General features: G+C 29.9%; 2 protein-coding genes and 1 long non-coding RNA gene across 4 annotated transcripts; all 3 read right to left on the bottom strand.

The window, feature by feature from the left end:
* Positions 1-2,575: 2,575 nt before the first annotated feature.
* On the bottom strand, positions 2,576-5,005 carry LOC112493578 (uncharacterized). Of its 2 annotated transcripts, XR_007240232.2 has the most exons (3): positions 3,848-4,834; positions 2,913-3,777; positions 2,576-2,805 (listed from the first exon to the last, which is right to left on the bottom strand). It is a non-coding gene; the product is annotated as an uncharacterized LOC112493578 (long non-coding RNA). The 2 variants fall into 2 exon arrangements; XR_003058030.3 differs by having other exon boundaries at positions 2,913-5,005.
* A 2,039-nt stretch (positions 5,006-7,044) lies between these two features.
* LOC107405884 ((R)-mandelonitrile lyase 2) lies at positions 7,045-9,400 on the bottom strand. Its single transcript, XM_048465739.2, has 3 exons — positions 9,055-9,400; positions 7,373-8,888; positions 7,045-7,288 (listed from the first exon to the last, which is right to left on the bottom strand). Exons 1-3 carry the CDS (start codon positions 9,137-9,139, stop codon positions 7,243-7,245), a joined length of 1,647 nt encoding a protein of 548 aa, XP_048321696.1. The 5' UTR covers positions 9,140-9,400; the 3' UTR covers positions 7,045-7,242.
* A 4,779-nt stretch (positions 9,401-14,179) lies between these two features.
* LOC107405886 ((R)-mandelonitrile lyase 3-like) lies at positions 14,180-17,599 on the bottom strand. The gene is made up of 4 exons (XM_060813921.1): positions 17,500-17,599; positions 15,636-16,295; positions 14,624-15,470; positions 14,180-14,525 (listed from the first exon to the last, which is right to left on the bottom strand). The coding sequence occupies exons 1-4, from the start codon at positions 17,582-17,584 to the stop codon at positions 14,480-14,482; spliced, it is 1,638 nt and encodes a 545-aa protein (XP_060669904.1). The 5' UTR covers positions 17,585-17,599; the 3' UTR covers positions 14,180-14,479.
* Positions 17,600-20,591: the final 2,992 nt, after the last annotated feature.

The following is a 20,591-nucleotide window of genomic DNA, read 5'->3' as shown; positions in this document are numbered from 1 at the left end:
ACTTCAAAAAATAGTACATTGCTAATTGTATTGTTTGACTTTGACAATGAACATCCACAAAAGTCAAGCCAGATAGTCAATTCTAAGGTATTGCATACATTGCATACCTACTTCTACTGTACAAATCGAGCACTTTTAAATCCCTTGTCGATTTTAATTCAATTTAGTTATGTGACTGATTATGTTAACAACATGTTTTGTGTCGTTATTAACCAACCAAAAAAAAAAAAAAAGCATGCTTTGTGTTGTTAGTGACAATTACACCTAAACTAATTATGACATACAATATATATATATATATATATGTATATATTTAATTTGGAGAGCTAGTACTGTAGTTCATTATCAAAAGTTTCTTATCAGTTGATGACTTATAATATTTCGATTACCAAACAAGTAGTTACTTAAAAAATTAATATTGGTATATTAATATTTTGAATAGTTCTAGAAAATAAGTAATGCGGTTGACAGTTTGTTCTATATTTATGATTTATTTCTTTAATGCTATGGATTAATGTACATATTTGTTTTAAATAAATACAAACAATAAAATAATTTTTATACATATCTAAATTTCAAAAATATATGTGATAGAGTTAGGTTCACATTAGATAGACCTAATGGTTTTAGTATTAGGTTTTTTTATTGTTAGATTTTAAATCACATTGAAAGCTAAAATTTTAATTTTAATCATTGATCAAATATGGATTTAGTGATATACCAATGAAAATCTCATTTGAGCAAAGTAAACTTTGGAAAGACTCAAATAACTATAAATAAATTTTTTTTAATATTAGTCATTGAAGCGATCTACGGACTGAAAAATAAAATATTTATGGTAAAACCATCAAGTCGATCTAATACGAGCATGGTTGCATTGTATATATATATAGAAATATTTTCTTGAAAACTATCTCCAAACTTAATTTAATAAATATACTGATGTGTATACTAAAAATATCACCCATATGATCCCAAATATATTTTATCTTAGATATTAACATATATAATATAATATAAAAATATATATATAATCAGAGTCAAATCAAGTTTTAATATTAGAACTAACGTCAAAACTTATTTTTTCAACTTTTGAATCATATTAAAGGTTGAAATTTAAAATTATATTTATTAATTACTGGATCCCAACAAGGTTTACTCTTCCAAAATATTATTTTAGTATGTCACTAAACTTATATTTGATTACTTTTACATTTTAAATCATAATCTTTGATGTAATCAAAGGAAAATCTTATGTTAAAATTATTAGGTAGTCCTAATGTAAGTCTAACTCTCTCTAAATATATATGTATATATGTGTATATATATATATATATATATTTATATATATTGTAAAGATTAACATGTAAAACCAAATAAATTAGACAATATAAGTTTCTTTTTGTTGTCCACACTATCATATCTCCTAGAATAAATTGAAAGATAGTCACTTGAATATCACTTCTATATGTGTGTGTGTGTGTAAATATATATATTTGACAAATAAATAACTATAAAATTATAGGATTTATTTTAATATAAAAAGGTTAAATTTATTTCCAACCAAAACAAAAAAAGGTCAAATATGTTTTCAACCATAATAGTATGGACCATGGAGCATATACTCCAAAAACATATACAAATTAAAACACAATAAATTCAGGTTTTATTTCAATAAATAAATAAAAAGACGACTATTTCTTTGACATTATGTTTTAAATCTATATATGGAATAACTAACTGGTTACAAGTTAATGACCAAAAAAATGGAGCATATACTGCAGGAATATATATATATTTATATATATATATATATTAAAATACAATAAAGTGAGTTTTTTTTTTTTTTTTGGGGGGGGGGGGGGATCAATAAAGTCAGGTTTTACTTCAATAAAATAAATAAATATACAAAAAGATGACTATTTCAAATATTATTTTTAAAATCTATTATATGTTAATGACCAAAAAAAAAAAATGTGGTTACTAGTCCTCATTCAATTTTGTGTTTGTCTTTTACATTTGTATCTTAAAACCAACTTATCTTGAATCTGGTGAGCTTGACTTATGGACTTTTTCAGGCGTTTCCAGGTCATGAATCCATTCCAGCAGTCTTGGTTCTAGGATTTGTTCGTGCAATCTAGGTTCCAAGCCCTTTTTGAGGGTTCTCAGTTTTTGGACCTTTTCAAATGTTCCCAAATCTAAAGTCCGTTTAGGCGATCCTAAGACCCGACCCATTAATTAAGGATCGTTATATATCTTTCATAAAATTTCACTATTAATATGTAATATCTTTAATTAAAAAAATTAAACATAATCATTAAGGTCTATTTGGACCTAAGATGCACTTAACTCGTTTAAGATTTAAGATAAAAGAACAAACATAAGTCATTGACCAAAAAATATACTAATAGAAATCATTTATTAAGGAGATAATTAGATAAATAAATAAGAAAAAAATAGTTAAAACTTCAAAAATAGGTGACCAAATAGTTAAATTCTGTTGACCAAAAAAACAAGTGTAATTCTGAGAACAAATCATGCTGATATAAAATTTCTGATATAACGAAGACTGAGCTTGCAGCAAGTGAAGCATATCACAACCTAGTCTTATAGATTAATTAAATGTAGACACAACAAAGAATTACAAAACAAACTCATCACACATGGAAACGGTCGTTTAACAAATTTATTATTCCTCGATTTATTTTACTATTTCGAATTCATTGAAAACATGATATTGATCACAATGTCGTATCCACATACTTTGCTGCTTTTCTTTCCTGCAGAATCTTAAGCCCAACGTACCTGCTCAAAATACACACATCCAAGTAAAAAAAAACATTAAGGCAATTGGTTATAATTAATTAATTTGTAAAATTAATATTAGTTTCTAATCTAAAATGAAAACTAACCGGCCTATCATCATAACAGTGGCCTGCGGATTGGTCCCCGGTGAGGCATTGACTGTGGATCCATCTACCACACGAAGTGAATTTGTACCCTTCACCAGATAATCACCATCTACCACTTTTCACACCAAGCATCCACCATGGAAATGCCAGAAGTTCGGCATCGTGCTTCGACAAAACGTCACCATTGATGCATCATCAGACTGATTCTTCGGCAAAGGTGGTCATAAAAACTTGAAATCTTCTGTACCCTCCAAATCCTGAAACTTTAGTCGTTCCAGGAACTTGAAACTTTAGTTGTTCCAGGAACTTTTTCTTCAGCAAATCACCAACCTCCCTCGTTCCTTTAACACAACGAGCAAGGTCCACTGCTTCAGAAAAGAAGTTGAACCGTAAAGCTTCACTTTGGCGGATGACAGCAACTGGAGGGAAGCGGTGGACTTAGATCCGGAGAACTTCTGAACAATGTTTTCCAAACTGAATTGTAAAGGAGAAGTGGAGTTTGGAGTTTGGAAACAGGCCAAAAGCTTGAGGAAAAGAAAATGGCAAATTGAGGGACATAGCCTCTGCAATATTGAAATCACTGGTACTTCCTACCACCTGTGCAGTTGATGAGTCCAATGCAAATGGACCTACAATGTTGATGTTATTACGAGGATTGTCGGCCATAAAATTTCCCACGTCAGGATTTGAGTAAACAATCGGTATATGCAGTGAAGAAAGATGATGAACTGGTCCAACTCCGCGGAGAAGAAGAAGTTGGAGGCTCCCAATTGGCCCCGCACTCAGTACCACCTCACATGTCTTATAAATGCCCGATGAGTCCTGCCTTTCGTATCAATATATATGACTCCAGTTGCAGAAAAACCTGCGTTTGAGTTTGTTAATGGCAGAACAGAGGAAAACACAGAGACATAGATTTCATCAAATAATATTACACTAGTCACGTGGTGCATTGGAAGAGAAGATGATTTTTTTCCACGTCTCTTTCAAATAATATGAGCAGGGGCACTGCCTCTTTCAAGAACAAGAAACAGATATTTTTCTGATAGGCCAATGGGCACCCTGCTGTGCCTCCTCCTACTTGTATATAGTCGTATATGTCTTCTAATGGTGAATCAGTAGCATTATGTACGGATGTCATGCGACTAAAATCTGCAAAACATTAAGAGAAGAGGTCAAAATTTGAAGAAAGTTAATATTTGGTTTAAAATAACATCCAGTAAAAGCTGTTTCACATAAGTATTGGATTGCTCTTAAAAGTCAAGAAGTATATGTAGCAGTTTAGGATTTGGGTCGTATATAATCTAGTTATGTTGTTTATTTGATTTGCATTTTCCACTTTCCTTCTACCAAGGGTTAAAGAGATCAGGGAAAGACTAATAAATAAATAAATAAAACAGAGACATTATATGGAAAATACCAAATTAAGCATTGATGCAGACATGACATGAGAATGTTCATCGTATGTAATAAAACTAACTCATTTAATTGCTTCGGCTAAGGTCATTTTGAGAGTTTATAACCTGGTTCCTTTTTTTCTTTTTTTTCTTTTTTTTTTCTTTTTTTGTACAGTAGATTATAACAAGTTAAATAATGAAAATTAAAAAAAAAAAAACAACTTATTTTGGATGTTACGGTGTACGGTTAAGAATATGTAAACTGAAAATATAACATAGAAAACTAGGAATTTCTTCTCTTCCTTTTTCTTTTATATTAATTTTTAGTCCCATGTAAATAATTCAGTTTTTTTTCTTTTCAAGATCAATGAAAATATTACTTTAGAGCATAATTGGATATGTTTTTGAAGCTTTAATAAGTGCTTTCAAGAACCAAAAACAATATATATTTGTGATTATGTTTGACAAAAAACTAAAAAGTATTTTTTTGAACAACAAAAACAAAAAAAACAAAAAGAAAAAAAAAAAGGCACTAAAGTTGCTTTTAAAAGATGGTACTTCTTCAAATACATGTTGTCAAGATTTAAAAATATAGATATTAAATACATTAATTAAAATATTAAAAATAAATTTAGAAGTACTTTTCATTGTACATAGTGAAACATTTTATTACTTATTTTATAAAACACTTATTAACAAAAATACTACAAAAAATAAATATTTATTAAAAAACATTCCCCAACACTCCCTTGGTGGCCACGGTGCCAATAGTTCAAAACAAAATTAAATCACACCTTAATAATCTATTTCATCAAAAGCTAATTAATTAATTACCAGTCTAACATTAATACTATGTCTGAATTGATAGAATAGAAAAGAAATGAAAGGACTTGATTCTCCTATTTGAATGGCAAATGAGTGGAAAGAAAGGATAATGAAGGGAAAATAAAGGAATTATTTCTTTTATTTTATTAAATTTAATTTTCCATTAAAAATTGACAAGAAACGTATAAAAAAGGAGATTATGACGTCCATACCACGATCAGATGAAGTGGCCAATGCAGTAACTTCCAATTGAGGATGCAAAATATATAAAAGCAACAATAATAGCAAAGCTATAGCCATTCTTGATGTTGATATTGATAAATGTCAATGCCAACTCATAATTATTCTCTAGAATAATCACAATTGTCTTGATTTCTTTTAAAAGTGGAGCTAACCAGCTAGTGTCTAGGAATTAATGAGAAGAAATTTATAATTAAAATATTAATATATTAAATCTATAATCATCCAAATCAACCGAATTTAACTAGTGTAAAAAGGTGATGTATGAGTCTCTTTGTGTTGAGTCCAATAATAATAATAAAAAGGGAGAGTGAATGATTATGTGAGTGTGAGTGTATGTCTTTATCAAAAAAACAAAAAAAAAGAGAGTGTGAGTGTATGTCCTTTATTAAGTGAGAAGAGTGTAATAAATGGTTTTGTACCTTGTCCTGAGTGTGATCCATTAAAAGTCAAGTGAGTGTGTGTTAGTGTGAGTTGCTCTCTTGTGTGTATGAGAATATATTAATTTTCTACAAATTAATAGAAATCAATTTTTTATTTACTTTTTAGTCCTCCATCTACGACAGATATGGTATCTTCAAACCAAAAGGAAAGTGCTTTATAAAATTATTTATTTCAATTCTAAGATTATAAGTAAATAGCTTTGTTTTATTAATTATTTATTTTTTTTCTCTTTCTCTGTATGGTATTTTCATTTGATTTTTTATTTTTGTTTAATTTTTAATTTATATGTTCTTTTAACCAGTTGTTTTTGCAATATATACTTTTTAAGTTATTCAGTATATATGCCTTGAATAGTTTGAATACATTTGCATCTGTATATCAAATAAAATAATTGTTTGAATGATTTATAAAATCATTTACTATTCATAACCCAAATGAGTTGAACATATTTGGGTTATATATATCAAACTACTTAAGTCCTATTTGGATTTCATAATTCAAATGAAAGCATAAAGATAGATGAGTCATCTAGATTATACATACTATATTATGTTAAGTAATATAGTCGGAATAAAGTCCATAGGTATGTATACCCTGGATGAATTTTATCTATTCAAGTTACATATACCAAACTATGTAGTATATCTAGGCTATGAAATTCGGAAGAAAATATATCCATCCGGGTTATATATATCAAACTAAAATAAGAGAAAGAAAAAAGGAAAAGAAAGAAATATATTTTATAGATGAACTAATTTAAGACAAATTGTTGAAAATGAAGAACATAAAATCCAGTAAAACAGTTTTTTTTCATTTTAATTTATCATTGCTTTTGCAAAAGAATAGAGAAAGAAGTGAAAGAAAGTAGAAGACGCAAATAAATCAATTGATAATTAGGTTCAAACTTCAATCATTGCTACACATAAGAAGAAATAACAATAGAAATTATTGACGGGATTTGAAAATTAGGACGGTAGTATAATGTATGAATGTAATTTAAAAGGGAACTAGGGGAATGTGGTGTATGTATATAATCATATTTAAAGGTAAGTTAAGCATAAGTGATTAGTGTAAGTAGTAAACATTAAAATAAAAATTAGTATGTGTAAAATGAAGTATGAGTATCAAAATTTATAGTGTAAATAAAATCATCCTTTCTAAAGTTATATATACTTTTAATGGATAATAAATCGAATAATAAATTATATAATAATTTGATAAATAAATTCATATTTTTCTATTTCTACATAAAAGTTCAATGGATCGTGTTAATTTCATTCAAACACTATCCCATAAATAAAATTTGATAGGACATATTGCCAAGTATATCCATTTATATATGTTTAAGTATTTATGCATGTTTCGCTAGAAAGAGGGAAAATAATAATAATAATAAAAAATAAAAAAGACAATTTTTTTCCCGTCTACTTGGGCTTTTTTCTTTCCTGCAAGATCTTAAGGCCAATATACCTGCCCAAGGCACAAAACAAGAAGTTACAAAAAAATAAATAAATAAAACATTATGATAAGGCGATTATGAAAAATTGAACTTACCGGCCTATCATCATAACGGTGGCCTGAGGGTTTGTTCCTGGTGAAGTCTTAAATACAGAACTATCTACCACCCTCAGTGCGTTCGTCCCCATCACCCGAAATTCACCATCCACCACCTTTCCCACCACGCATCCTCCATGGTAATGCCACATGGTCGTCACTGTGCTTCTACAAAACCCCTCCATCGATGCATCATCAGACTGCTCCTTCGGCAAAGAAGGTCCCAAAAACTTGAACCCTCCTTCTACATCCTTCAAACCTCTAAACTTAAATCTATCCATGGACTGTGTTTTCAGCATATCACCAACTTTCCTCATTCCTCTAACACAACGAGCAAGGTCCACCGGATTTTCAAAGTAATTGAATCGGACAGCCGGACTGACTCCCACCCCCACCGGCGACACCAACCGGAGAGAACCACTCGATATAGGTCCATGGAATTTCTCAACAATGGATGCCACACTCAAATTAATTGGAGTAGTTGAGGTGGGAAAAAGGCTAAAAGGTAAAGGAAATGAAAATGGCATGTACGAAGAGATTGCCTCTATGTAATTGAAGTCGCTGGTAATTCCTGCAACCTGTGCAACTGATGGGTCCAAATCAAATGGGACTAAAATATTGATGCTATTCCGAGGATTATCAGCCATGAAGTTTCCCACATCAGGATTTGAGTGAACAATCGGAATATACAGGGAAGAAAGATGATGATCTGGACCGATTCCACTGAGAAGGAGAAGTTGAGGGCTCCCAATTGCCCCTGCACTCAATATCACCTCTCCTTTATCTCTTAAAAATGCCCGACGACGAGACCAACCATTAGAATCAGTATATTCGACTCCAATTGCACATAAACCTTCAATATGATTATAATTGAAAATGATTTTCTCGACCGAGGCCTGAACTGCAACTCTCAGGTTCTTCAATACTCCTCTGTTGAGAAGCTCCACGGCTCCATGTCTCCTTCCCTGATCATCAAATGTGGAACCAGAAGCTTTGCTTCCTACCAAATGTTGCAGAGTGAATCCATTGTCAGGACCTACTCCTGCTTGAAGCAAAGCTTGTTTGAAAATAGATTGCCAGACTGACAGATTTGGTTTGAAAACAATAGTTTCTTCCACCCATTGATAAGAATTTTCGACACTATCCATGTCCCATTGAATGCCTGATTGCATATAGAATTCCTTGTCGGCTCTGGAGTAGAATCCCGCGTTGATCATGCTGCTGCCACCGAGGACTCTTCCTCTTGTATTTGGTACTCCATCTTCTGAAGTGAATCTCTCTGCAGGTGACTTCCCATCGTCTTCCTGCAGTAGATTTGCTAATACACCATTTGAATTCAAAACCTGTGGATATGATACAGGGGAATTGCCTCTTTCGAGGACAAGAACTGAGTATTTTTCTGATAAAGTTGCGGCCAATGGACACCCTGCTGTGCCTCCTCCGACTATTATATAGTCGTATACGTCTTCTAATGGTACATCAGTTGCATTATGTACAGATTTCATGTAGCTAAAATCTGCCAAACATGAATATCGAGGACAACTAAAAATTGAACAAACTATATATACACATATATGTTCTGATTTTAAAATTATTTATATACGGTACTATGATATAGGACATATTGTTGAAAATGATGAAAGTATGTACAAATGGGGATATATATATATATATATACATACCGTGATCGTATGGAGCAGCCAACGAAACAACTTCCAATTGTAGATGTGAAATGTATGAAATCAAAAACAATATGAAAGTAGTCATTCTTGATCTTACTTCTATATCTTCTTTAAGCCAAAGGGAAGATACCCATGAAATCTTTTATAGTTCCATCCTTTGGTTGGTTCGATTTAAAAAATATTTAAGCACCGAAACTAGCTTGAAAATTTAGCAACAATTTGTGTGTGGAGAATATAATTTATAAGATAATTATAGGGAATTAAAATCAAATACTGCTGAATTAATTATTTCTTGCTCAGCCTGCCGACCACCCATTAAAGGAATTAAATACTGTAATTTCTTATTTGTCAAGCCCAACCGACCAACCCAATACCTACAACATGAAGCTTCATAAAGTTTTCATTACTCGTACACCAACTTCTACGCACGCACAAAAACCACCCAAAAAAAAAAAAAGAAAGAAAGAAAAAAATTCCTTTCTATGATCCGGAAAACAATATTGAGAATTGTTTTTTTAATTTAGAGTGGAATATTGTTTTGACAAAAAACTAATATAAATTTGAACCACTACATATATAACACCTAATCTGGGAAATATGATAAATATAAAAATAAAGATAAAAAACATGTTATTTATCACTAACCATAAAAAAAATAATAATTAAATGCATGTAATTAGTGTTTATCATTTTAATAATATATTTCATTACTATTAATCACAAACAGTAATAAATAGTAAAATTAAAATAAAATAATTTCCATAACAAAATGTCCATAATTATTTAGTACTTGTTGTACATGTTTGGCAAACACGTGGGCCACTTAATTTGTACTTATGGGATCACAATCATAGTTCCATGGTCCTTTTTTGGTGCACTAGTTGTACCGCATTTCGATCCTGCGGAACACTTGTACTGCATTTTAGGGGTGAAATTTCACATCGTTTGCATATGGAGTTGCTATAATTTCATAAATCTTTAAATTTTTTGCGTTGATTTTTTTTTTTTTTTTTTGATTGACAATTTGGAATAGAAAATCCCAATCCTATGCCATTATTCTCAAAAGACCAAAATTTATTTTAAAAAATGGGTTGGAATTAAATTATGTACTCTTAACATGTAGAATTAAGAAATATTAAAAAAGCAATAAGAGCGCTTTATTAATCTATAAAATGTACAAACAAAGTCAAAGTCAAACCAATCTGCTGAACAACCATAACATCTTTCATTACAGTGTCAAAGACGTTTAACAGAAGCGGATGATCACGTAAACCGGAGGTCCATTGGAGAAAAAACATATATATATGTTGAGCAGACTGATATTCTCCAAAAATAATTAAATATCGATACCATGTGGCCATATTAGGGTGGGTGAACACTTGTTATTATATCTTAATTATACTGTCGGATTTATTGGATTAATTGATCAACTTCCAAAATGAAAATCCTTTTAAGAAAGAGTTCCTGGCAATCCCAAAAAAAAAAAAACACTCAAAAGAGTTAATTCTTGGGTATAACAAAAGAAGATTTACAATTTTTATGGGATAGTTATATTTTACTTCTCTCAGATATGCATATCTTCTTGTATTTTGCATTTTAAAATACAAAATTCACCATAATACCATTTCAGATATTTTCTATTAGTTTAGTTCAGTCATACAGTTTTTCTTTAAAACATTTAGCAAAATTAATCTGGATTATTGTATAAACATAAATTAAAATAGAATCAAATGATTTAATTATATAAGTTGAATATATTTTATTTCATCAAATTCATCTGTCAAAATAGATTGTAAACTTAATTGAAAGAAAACTAATAGTTAATTAGGAAGCAATGCAAGTTTTGTAATATAGGGTGCAAAATACAGAAGCTAGAATAGTTATAGCCAGTGATGTATTAGGATAGTTTTTAAAAGAATCAGCTTTAGCTATATTTAAAAAAAAATAATTAAAAAAAAAAAAGCGCTAAAGAAAGAATCAACTAAGTGTTGTTATTAATGTGCTTCTTTTTTTCTTTTTTTTTTTAATTGAGTTGAGTATAGAGTTTACTTCAATTTTTTGTTAGTAGTGGTTTAATATTTCAATTAACTATAAGCTTAAGAAGAGAGGGAAAAAAATAATAAAACCCAATTTAAAATTATGTTTAATACAAAAATAAAACACCACGATGAGAATTTTTCATCCCAACTCCATTAACATTAAATATATATATATATATATATATGTATACATATATTATTTAATTTATTAATACAAAAACTCTTTAAATTTATATATTTACATTTTTTATGGGATAGTTATATTTTGTTCCTCTCAAATATGCATATCTTTTTGCTTTTTGCACTTTAAGCTACAAAATCCACCATACTGTCCTTTCGCAAATTATTTTTCTGTTAGCTTAGTCTAATCATACATTCTTTCATTTCAAAAATTCGGCAAAATTAAACTTGATTATTGTATAAACATAAATTAAAATAGAATCAAATAATTTAGAACAAAGTTAATTATATGAGTTGAATATATTTAACTTGATCAAATACATCTATCAAAATGTATTTTAAACTTAATCGAAAGAAAACTAATAGTTTAATTAGGGGCAATGTAGTTTTGTAATATAGGATACAAAATACAGATGCTAGTATAGTCAAGGCTAGTTTGGTATTGGGATAGTTTCTACAAGAATCAATTTTAGCTGTGTTAAAGAAAAATTAGTTGAAGAAAGAATCAACCAAGTGTCATTATTAACATATTTGGTTTATTTTAGTTTTTTTTAATTAAATTGAATATATTTTGCTTATTTCAATTATTTTTTAATGGTAATTAGACATTTCAAAAACTATAAATTAAAAAAAACAAAAAAAACAAAAACAAAAACAAAAACATAAACACCTAATAGAACCCAATTTGAAATTGTGTTTAATACAAACATAAAACACCATGATGAGAAATTTCTTTTCTCATCCCAACTGCATATATATATATATATATATATATATAATTTCATTTAATTGATTAATACAAAAACTCTATAAATTTATGGGTAAAAAGGAAATTTTGTTATTAGTTGAAGACTATAATAGTAATTCCATTTTAAATTATTGATTATGTTAAAAAAAAAATCTGAAAAAGTGGTCGATTTTAAGATTATAACTTTTGAAGGGGATTGATAACGTGGGTAGGGTGAGGCCTATTTTGTTGCTATAGATTTACCCAACACATTATTTTATAAACAAAAACAAAAAAAAAAAAAAAAAAACTATTCTATAATCCAATTTAAGGGTTCAAAAGTAATTCCAAACGCACTTTTAAAAACATTAAAAAATTTGATAGCCAAATCCCGTATAAGCAGAATACTTTTACAAGTCTATATAATATATAGACATAAGTCTATTACCAAATATATATATATATATATATAGATATAAGTCTTTTATCATAAATATTTTAGCCATTTCCAAAAAAAAAAAAAAAACGACTAACAAGTTACATATATCCAATGATGAAAATATCGGTATTTATGAAAATATCAAAAATATAATTTTATAAAAATATCGATAAAATTATAAAAATTTTAATTATTTAATTTACAATACATATTTTTATGTATAAAATAATTAATATAGTAAAATAATATAAAAAAATACAATATGATAATATAATGAGAATAAAATAATTTATAAATATTAAAAATTATTATAAATAAAAAAAATACAGTATTTGTTAGATATCTAATAAATATTTTGAACCTTACTGTATACATATCTAACTATAAATTATTAGTTATACTGTTACAATGATTTACATAATTAAAACCTTCACTCATGGCTTGTTATATTAAAGAGCTAATTATATTTGCGTGCCTTTTTTAAAATGGTGCAATTTAGATACTCAATTTATAATTCCATCATATTAAGCTTTATAATTTTAATTTTGTTATTAATGAACCTTTTATAATTTTAATAATTATAATTTTTAACCTCTAATATAATAATGAAGTATAAGTTACCATCAAACTTAATATTAGATGTTCTATAGTTTATTAAAATATGGGAATCATCTTGATCATAATTTTTTTTGGGTTAATATTGAAAAATCTTATGATAATGACTAAATCAATATGCATTAAATTAATAATGTGCAGTAAATTAAAAATATAGAATGTTCATTATAATGTATTTTAAAATTGAAAATCTAAATAATAACATTTTGAAATTAAAATATCAAAAGCAATCTAAAGCCAAAATAAGCGGAGTCCACAAAAAAGAAACCAAAAAAAAAAAAAAAATGGAAGGTGGTTTTGCGATTAGTGACCATGATTGTTCAGCATACAAGTGCCAGTGGTTTTGTGAGTCACACCAAGGGCATTTCTTTAGCTTGTCACCGCCGATCACCCACTCATCCTCTTTTTTCTTTTTCGTCTCTCTCTCTCTCTCTCTCTCTCTCTTTCTCGCGATGGTTCCTCTGTTTTTTTGTTTGTGGGTCACACCAACGGCATTCCTTCAGCTTGTCACCGCCGGTCACCCACTCATCCTCTCTCTCTCTCTCTCTCTCTCTCGATGGTTCTTTGTCAAAAAATTTTGTTGCCCAGCCCTATACTCTCCCGAAGTCCCGATTGCTTCCTTCTTGGATTGCTTACTCGTGGCTGTTCACCGGATCTGGATTGCTGACTCGCCGGAGCTGTTTGCAGAGGTAGCAGACGGATCTTCTTTAATTTCCACGACCGGGACTGCTGGGTTTCGTCGGATTTCTTGACATTTCGACCGTTCCCGAAATTCCGACCGAAACCCTCCGATAACGGCGATATTACACGATACACCTGAAGAAAATTTCTTCCCCCTCTATCGGTGCCGATGGTTGGCGACACTCGAAATTGTCGGCGACATTTCGCCGATCTCGTCGACATTTTCTTCCTTGCATATACCTAAGTTACACTGACAAACATAACAAGAAGTGTTTGTTATCCCTCTATGCTTGAATGAAATTTATGTGTTTGACCCCCAAAAAGAAAAGTAGGTTATGACAAACATTAATTCAATACATAACTAATTAACTGATCACAAGTCCATTTTCAACCAAATTAAGTATTTTTTATCTTGTACTTCATTAAGTTTGTTCAAAGCAGCGAAAAAGCAAAGCATTTGTAGAGTGTTGCAGCAAGCAGAGAGAGAGAGAGAGAGAGAGAGAGAGAAAGATCTAAAAGTTTATTGTACTTTTATTATAATCAGGTTTCAAAACAGTGAACCTGTACAAGTTATAAGTTTTTCAAAACATTATAATATAATTGCACACAGACCACAACGACTTATTGAACAACACACCTGTCATGTATACAAAATGATCTTAAGCAAATTAATTTCCCTGATTTAGATAGTTTCTATATATATATATATATATATATCTATATAATATGATCATAACATTCAGTCTATTTGGCGGCCTCTCTTTCCTGCAAGATTCTAAGTCCAATGTACCTGCCAAAAGTGCACAAAACGACATAAACCAAGTTAAAAATTAAAAAAATAAATAAAAGTATGAAACGAGAAAGACTAAGACTAAGACTAATATTTACCGGCCTATCATCATTAGGGTGGCCTGAGGGTTGGTGCCGGGTGATGAATTGAATATGGAACTATCTACTACTCGAAGTGAATTTGTACCCACCACCTTCAAATCACCATTCACCACCTTTCCCACCAAGCATCCGCCATGGTAATGCCAGATGGTTGTCACTGTGCTTCGACAAAACTCCTCCATTGATGCATCATCTGATTGGTTAATTGGCAAAGCAGGTCCTAGAAACTTGAAACCTTCAGCACCTTCTAAATCTTCAAACTTGAATCCCTGCATGGAGCTAGTCTTGAGCATATCACCCACCAACCTCATTCCCCTTACACAGCGAGCAAGGTCCTCTGGATCTTCAAAGTAGTTGAATCGGACGGCAGGGCTGACTTTGACATCGGCCGACGAAACCAGCCAGAGGGATCCACTCGACAGGGGTCCGGCGAACTTGTCAACGATGAATACAACACTTAATTCTAAGGGAGAAGTTCCATTTGGGAAAAGGCTAAAAGGTTGAGGAAAAGAAAATGGGATGATGGAGGAGCTTGACTCTAGGTAATTGAATTCATTGGTGATCCCTGCCACCTGTGGAATTGATGGATCCAATCCAAATGGAACTACAATGTTGACATTATTACGGGGATTATCAGCCATATGGTTTCCCACATCTGGATTTTCCAAGACAACCGAAATTCCCTGTGAGGAAAGATTAGCAAACGGACCAACCCCACTCAGCAGAAGAAGCTGAGGGCTCCCAATTGCCCCTGCACTTAATATCACCTCTCCTCCATCTCTTACCAATGCCGTATGAGTCTTTCCTTGTGAATCACTATATTTGACTCCACTCGCCGATACACCTGCTTTTCAACGCAAGAGTAAAAATATATATATATATATATATATACATTTATACGCAGTTTTGTTTTAATATAGTAAGAACTGACTTATTTATATATATATATATCTAGAGAGAGAGAGAGAGAGAGATCAGGAACATGTAGGCTGCTTGCATGCTCGATCACCTGATGCTTTGGAAGAGAAGATGATTCTTTCCACCCAGGCCTCAACTGCAACTTTCAGGTTCTCCAGTACTCCTCTGTTAAGAAGCTCCACAGCTCCATGTCTCTTTCCCTCGTTATCGAAGATTGAACCGGAAGATTTTGTTCCTACTAAGTGTTGCAGAGTGAACCCATTGTCAGGAGTGACTCCTGCTTCAAGCAAACCATCTTTGAAAGTAGATTGCCAAGCTGATAGATTCAAATGGAAAACAATGGTGTCTTCCACCCATTGATATGCCTCCTCGGCCGTATCCATGTCCCAGTTAATGCCAGATTCATTATAGAACTGGTCATCAGCTCTGGAGAAGAATCCACCATTGATCATGCTGGTCCCACCAAGGATTCTTCCTCTAACATTTGCAACACCATCTTCTGAAGTGAACCTCTGAGCCGGTGTTTTACCATCATCTTCCTGCAAGAGATTACCAAATATACCGTCTGCGGTCAACACCATTGGGTATGATGAAGGAGCACTGCCCCTTTCAACGACAAGAACCGAGTAGTTCGCTGACAAAGTCGCAGCCAAAGGACAACCTGCTGTTCCACCTCCAACTATTATATAGTCATACTCATCTCTTATTGGTAGATCAGTGGCATTGTATACAGAGTTCATATAACTGAAATCTGCAACTCATGAAGAGAAGGGTAAAGATGTGAACAAAGTTGACATTTATTTGAAATATGTAACAAAATAGCTATTATATATGTTTGCAGCACAAACTTGAAAGACACATGCATAGATCGAAAAGGAGCATATTGTAGTTGCGATTAGAAGTAGATCTGCACTTTTTTGTTTGGTTCTTTCTTTGAAATGCGTAGTGCATGGAAAAAAACTAAAGGGTGGCTATAACAACCAAAAATAGAGGGGCTCTTTTATGCACGCCACTTTTTTCTGTTCCTGCTACCTTTATGATTAAATACCACAATGCATTTTAAGTCAAAATATTTAATTTGATTTTATATTATCAAGCATTGTTTAATTGTTCAGTAAGTTCCAACTAAACAATACACTATGATATTCAATATATAGAGAACCGAATTACAACTTAACAGGTTTAACTAAGCAAATTTTAACATACTTTCGACATTAAAAAACTGAAAAAAGAAAAAAAAAATGATAGAAAAGCATATCTTTTATTAATTTGGATGAAATCTAATTTATTTTCTTAATTATATTTGATGGAGAATGTTTAATATATCAATAAAATATTTCAAGCACGGAGAAATTTAGAAAAAAATATATTATAGAAAAATATTTGTTTAACAAATAAATATATTAATATTTAAAAGAATTAGATGAAGTAATAGAATCAATTAAAACTCTATGTTTCGACCATAAAGAAAAAAAAAGTTCCAGTCTTTTTTTTAATTTTAAAAATATATTTAGTTCTAATTAGCTGAGTATATCTATATTGTTTGGTAAATATGAACATAGTAATGCTGTTTAATTGGAATTATCAAAAATTTAAAATATAAATAAATAAATAAATAAATATATATATATAATTAAAAATAAAAATAAAAATAAAAAAACAACATGTATCCTAAAAACCTTTAGCCTCGATTTTTTTCCTTTTTCTATTAGGTTCTACCTAATTAAATAATTCTTCTTCTTCTTTTGGCTCAATCAAAGAGTGTTTTTTCAGTGGTCAAGCTGACAAAACCTAAAAGTTCAAGGCGCACATACTTAACAATCTCTTTTGTCAAAGTTACTAATATCCAAGATTATATAACTACCAATAATTCAGCATATAAATATCGGCCAAAAAAAATTCATGCATATAAATGAGAAATAGAAATGTAGAAATGGACGTAGTTATGTGTGTACCATGGTCAGATGAAGTAGCCAATCCAAGAACCTCGAATTGATGATGAAAAATAAACGAAAGCACAATCAATAACCAAGCGCCCATAATAATTTCAAGTGTATACTTAGCGTGTAGCTTTAAGATATAAGCAAAATAAGCTTGAAAGGTTTATATATATACATATACTCGCTCATTGGCTGATATTTTTGCCACGTTAAAAATTTGCCTTGTCTTTAATTATTTTATTTTATTTTTTTTTAATTTTCGCTGCAGCCAAATGAGGAATTTTGCCAATTTCTTGTCAAGCGAATCCCACCGCCTTCTAGATAAAGCTATATTATTGAGGTATTCTACCAAAATGTTTACCAAGAATAGTTATACCATAAGTTTAGATTTTGTTATATTTATCTTTTAAAAAATTCATTTATTCATATATAGGATGTATTAAAATTTCAACCAATATAAAATAAAATACTAATTTGCCATTTCATCTTATCTTAATAGATATCTTGATAGATTAATTAGTACTTTTAATATTATCATTTTCAAAGAGTAATTTGAAAAAATGATGTTAAAGTTATCAACTAATGTACTGAGATGTTTATGGCCAAATGATAAACACGACCATATTATTTGCTTATATTTCATTATATTTATCATTTAAAAAGTTTTCTTGTTTGTATTATGAAAGGTATATTAAAATTTCAACTAATAAAACAAAAACATTTCATTTTTTCCATGTCAAATTAATAGGCTAATTAATACCTCTTTAGCATTATTCTACCGGGAAATAATATTGCTGCTAGCAAGTTTTATCACGATTATTTGACCAACAACAACAACATTAATAATAAATAAATGAACAAGTAATAATAACTTATAATAGCTATCCCCTTAAAGTAAAACCCCATGAGGGAATATATTTAATAAATATTTATATATTTGATATCTCTAACAATTTTCTACTTGGAAATAATATTGGAGCTTCGCAAGTTTTATCATGGTTATTGACCAACAAGATTCGTGTACGCCAAGTTAGTTACCAATAGCAGCTTTTTTTTTTCCCGTTTGTTCTTAATTACCATTAAAAGCTTTGAAAGTTTTGGTAAAGGAACGAATTTAAATTTCAAACACAACCTTTGATGAGTTAGGGGTACATGGTTTGTTTAAAAAATAATATAAAACAAAAAACACGATTTACATGGTTTTCATTAAAGACAATATGCACTGTGTGACGCTAAAGACAAATATAATGCAAAATATCCTGTTTTGCCGCCCGAAGTTTCAAAAAGAGAGTTAAAGAGGGGATTTCACACTTTTTCACTTTGATTAATTTGTTTATAAGAAAATGTGTATAGTGATTTTAATACACATGTTTAATTAATTTGGCGATGACAACAATATTTTAGTAGTAAGAAAATGTATTAACCATCTGTTACTTTGACATCCTATATATATATATATATATATACTATATAATTTAGGTTTAAATGCATTTTACTACCATTCAATTCAAGTAAAATTTAATTTGAGTCTCTAAAATTTTATACGTAGTATTCTTTAAACTCCAAAAGTTATTCATTGATGACAAAACTATTAAATACTAACTAAACTCTAGCGGTTATTCATTTTTAATCCTAAATTAAACTTTTTCTTTTATTTTTTTAATGAATGGTAAGTTTTAAAATTGTTTGGGATGAATTACTATAAGAAATAAAAAATTTAAAAAAAAAAAGCAAAAAAGGGAAAAAAAAAATCAATTTAAGAGTTGTTAAACATAGCTGGATATACATATTACATCCACCTACTCTCAGTTATAATTTTTTAAATAAATAATAAGTTAACATGATATCAACATTCAAAATTTTAATCATTTAAATTCAATTTACATTATCAAATATTTAAAAAGAATACATATAAATACCAAAATGATCTATAAATGATGAGAGGGAATATTAAATATAGTTAAATAACTCATATAGAACCTATGTAACTTTTGGAAGTTAAAACATCTCAAATGTAAAAATAAATTATAGAGATATATCCAAAAGGAATTTTGCTCAACCTAAATGCTACTCCAGTAAACTTAACCCTATACTTTATTATTGTTTTAATTAATTTCAAAATAGTTGTACGAACAAAATTTTTCAACGCCACATATGGAAACCATTAATTGAATCTAGACCATTGACCTTAAAGTTTTTACTTTATTTTTCTTTTTCTTTTTTTATTTTTGGGACTAACCTTTGATAGACAATCAACTGATTAAATTTTCGTTGTTTTATGGACCAATTAAAACTCCTTTCTCACTGAAGATGATGATCGATCGCTCGAGTCTATTTATCGGCACTATTCTTACGCGCTGGATTCTATTACTTGTTTGACCACGAAAAGTGACGTACAACTCCAAGTTAATCCAAAGCTGCCAGAAAACTCACAAGCATTTGGAAAACGTTTACAATTCTTTTTAGAAACAAAAGTGTTTTTCTTTATTAATCTAAGCCAATATGGGAATTCAAACTCAAATATTATTGTTCCAGAAACCCTGATAGGTTTTTCCCAATATAGAACAAAGTAACGTCAACTTCCAATCATCAAATTAGTTTTCCTCTATTTAGATATATATATATATATATATATATATATTGTTATTACAACGCTCAAAAAGAAAATAAAATAAAACAAAATAAAAAATTTGTATCTGAATTATAACATTTAACATTTTTCCATCTAAACTGATTGGGGCATGCACATGTACAAACTTCAATGTTAAAAGTTTTTCTATTTTGATTTAAACAAAAAGTAGTAGTGATTTTACCGTCTGGGTGTTCCATGGGAGACCTATAAACGTCAATTTAATGAAAATTTTGTAATTTTTCTTATCCAATAACTTATAATATTTTACTTACCAGACAACTATTTAGTTTTTTTTTTAAAAAAAAAAGATATAAACAAAATAAAAATTACAATGTCCCCATTGGATAAAATTACATACACTGCAACATACAGAGAGGGATGAACGGTTTCACACACACATAAAAAAAAAAAAAAATTAAATAAGATAAAATAAAAAATGATTGACGGGCTCAACGCATAGGCCATAGCCATAAGC

The sequence above is a fragment of the Ziziphus jujuba genome, chromosome 1, assembly GCF_031755915.1.
Source record: "Ziziphus jujuba cultivar Dongzao chromosome 1, ASM3175591v1".
Lineage (NCBI taxonomy): Eukaryota > Viridiplantae > Streptophyta > Magnoliopsida > Rosales > Rhamnaceae > Ziziphus > Ziziphus jujuba.
Note: the sequence above shows the minus strand (reverse complement) of the source record. Positions and strands in the feature narration are given on the sequence as shown.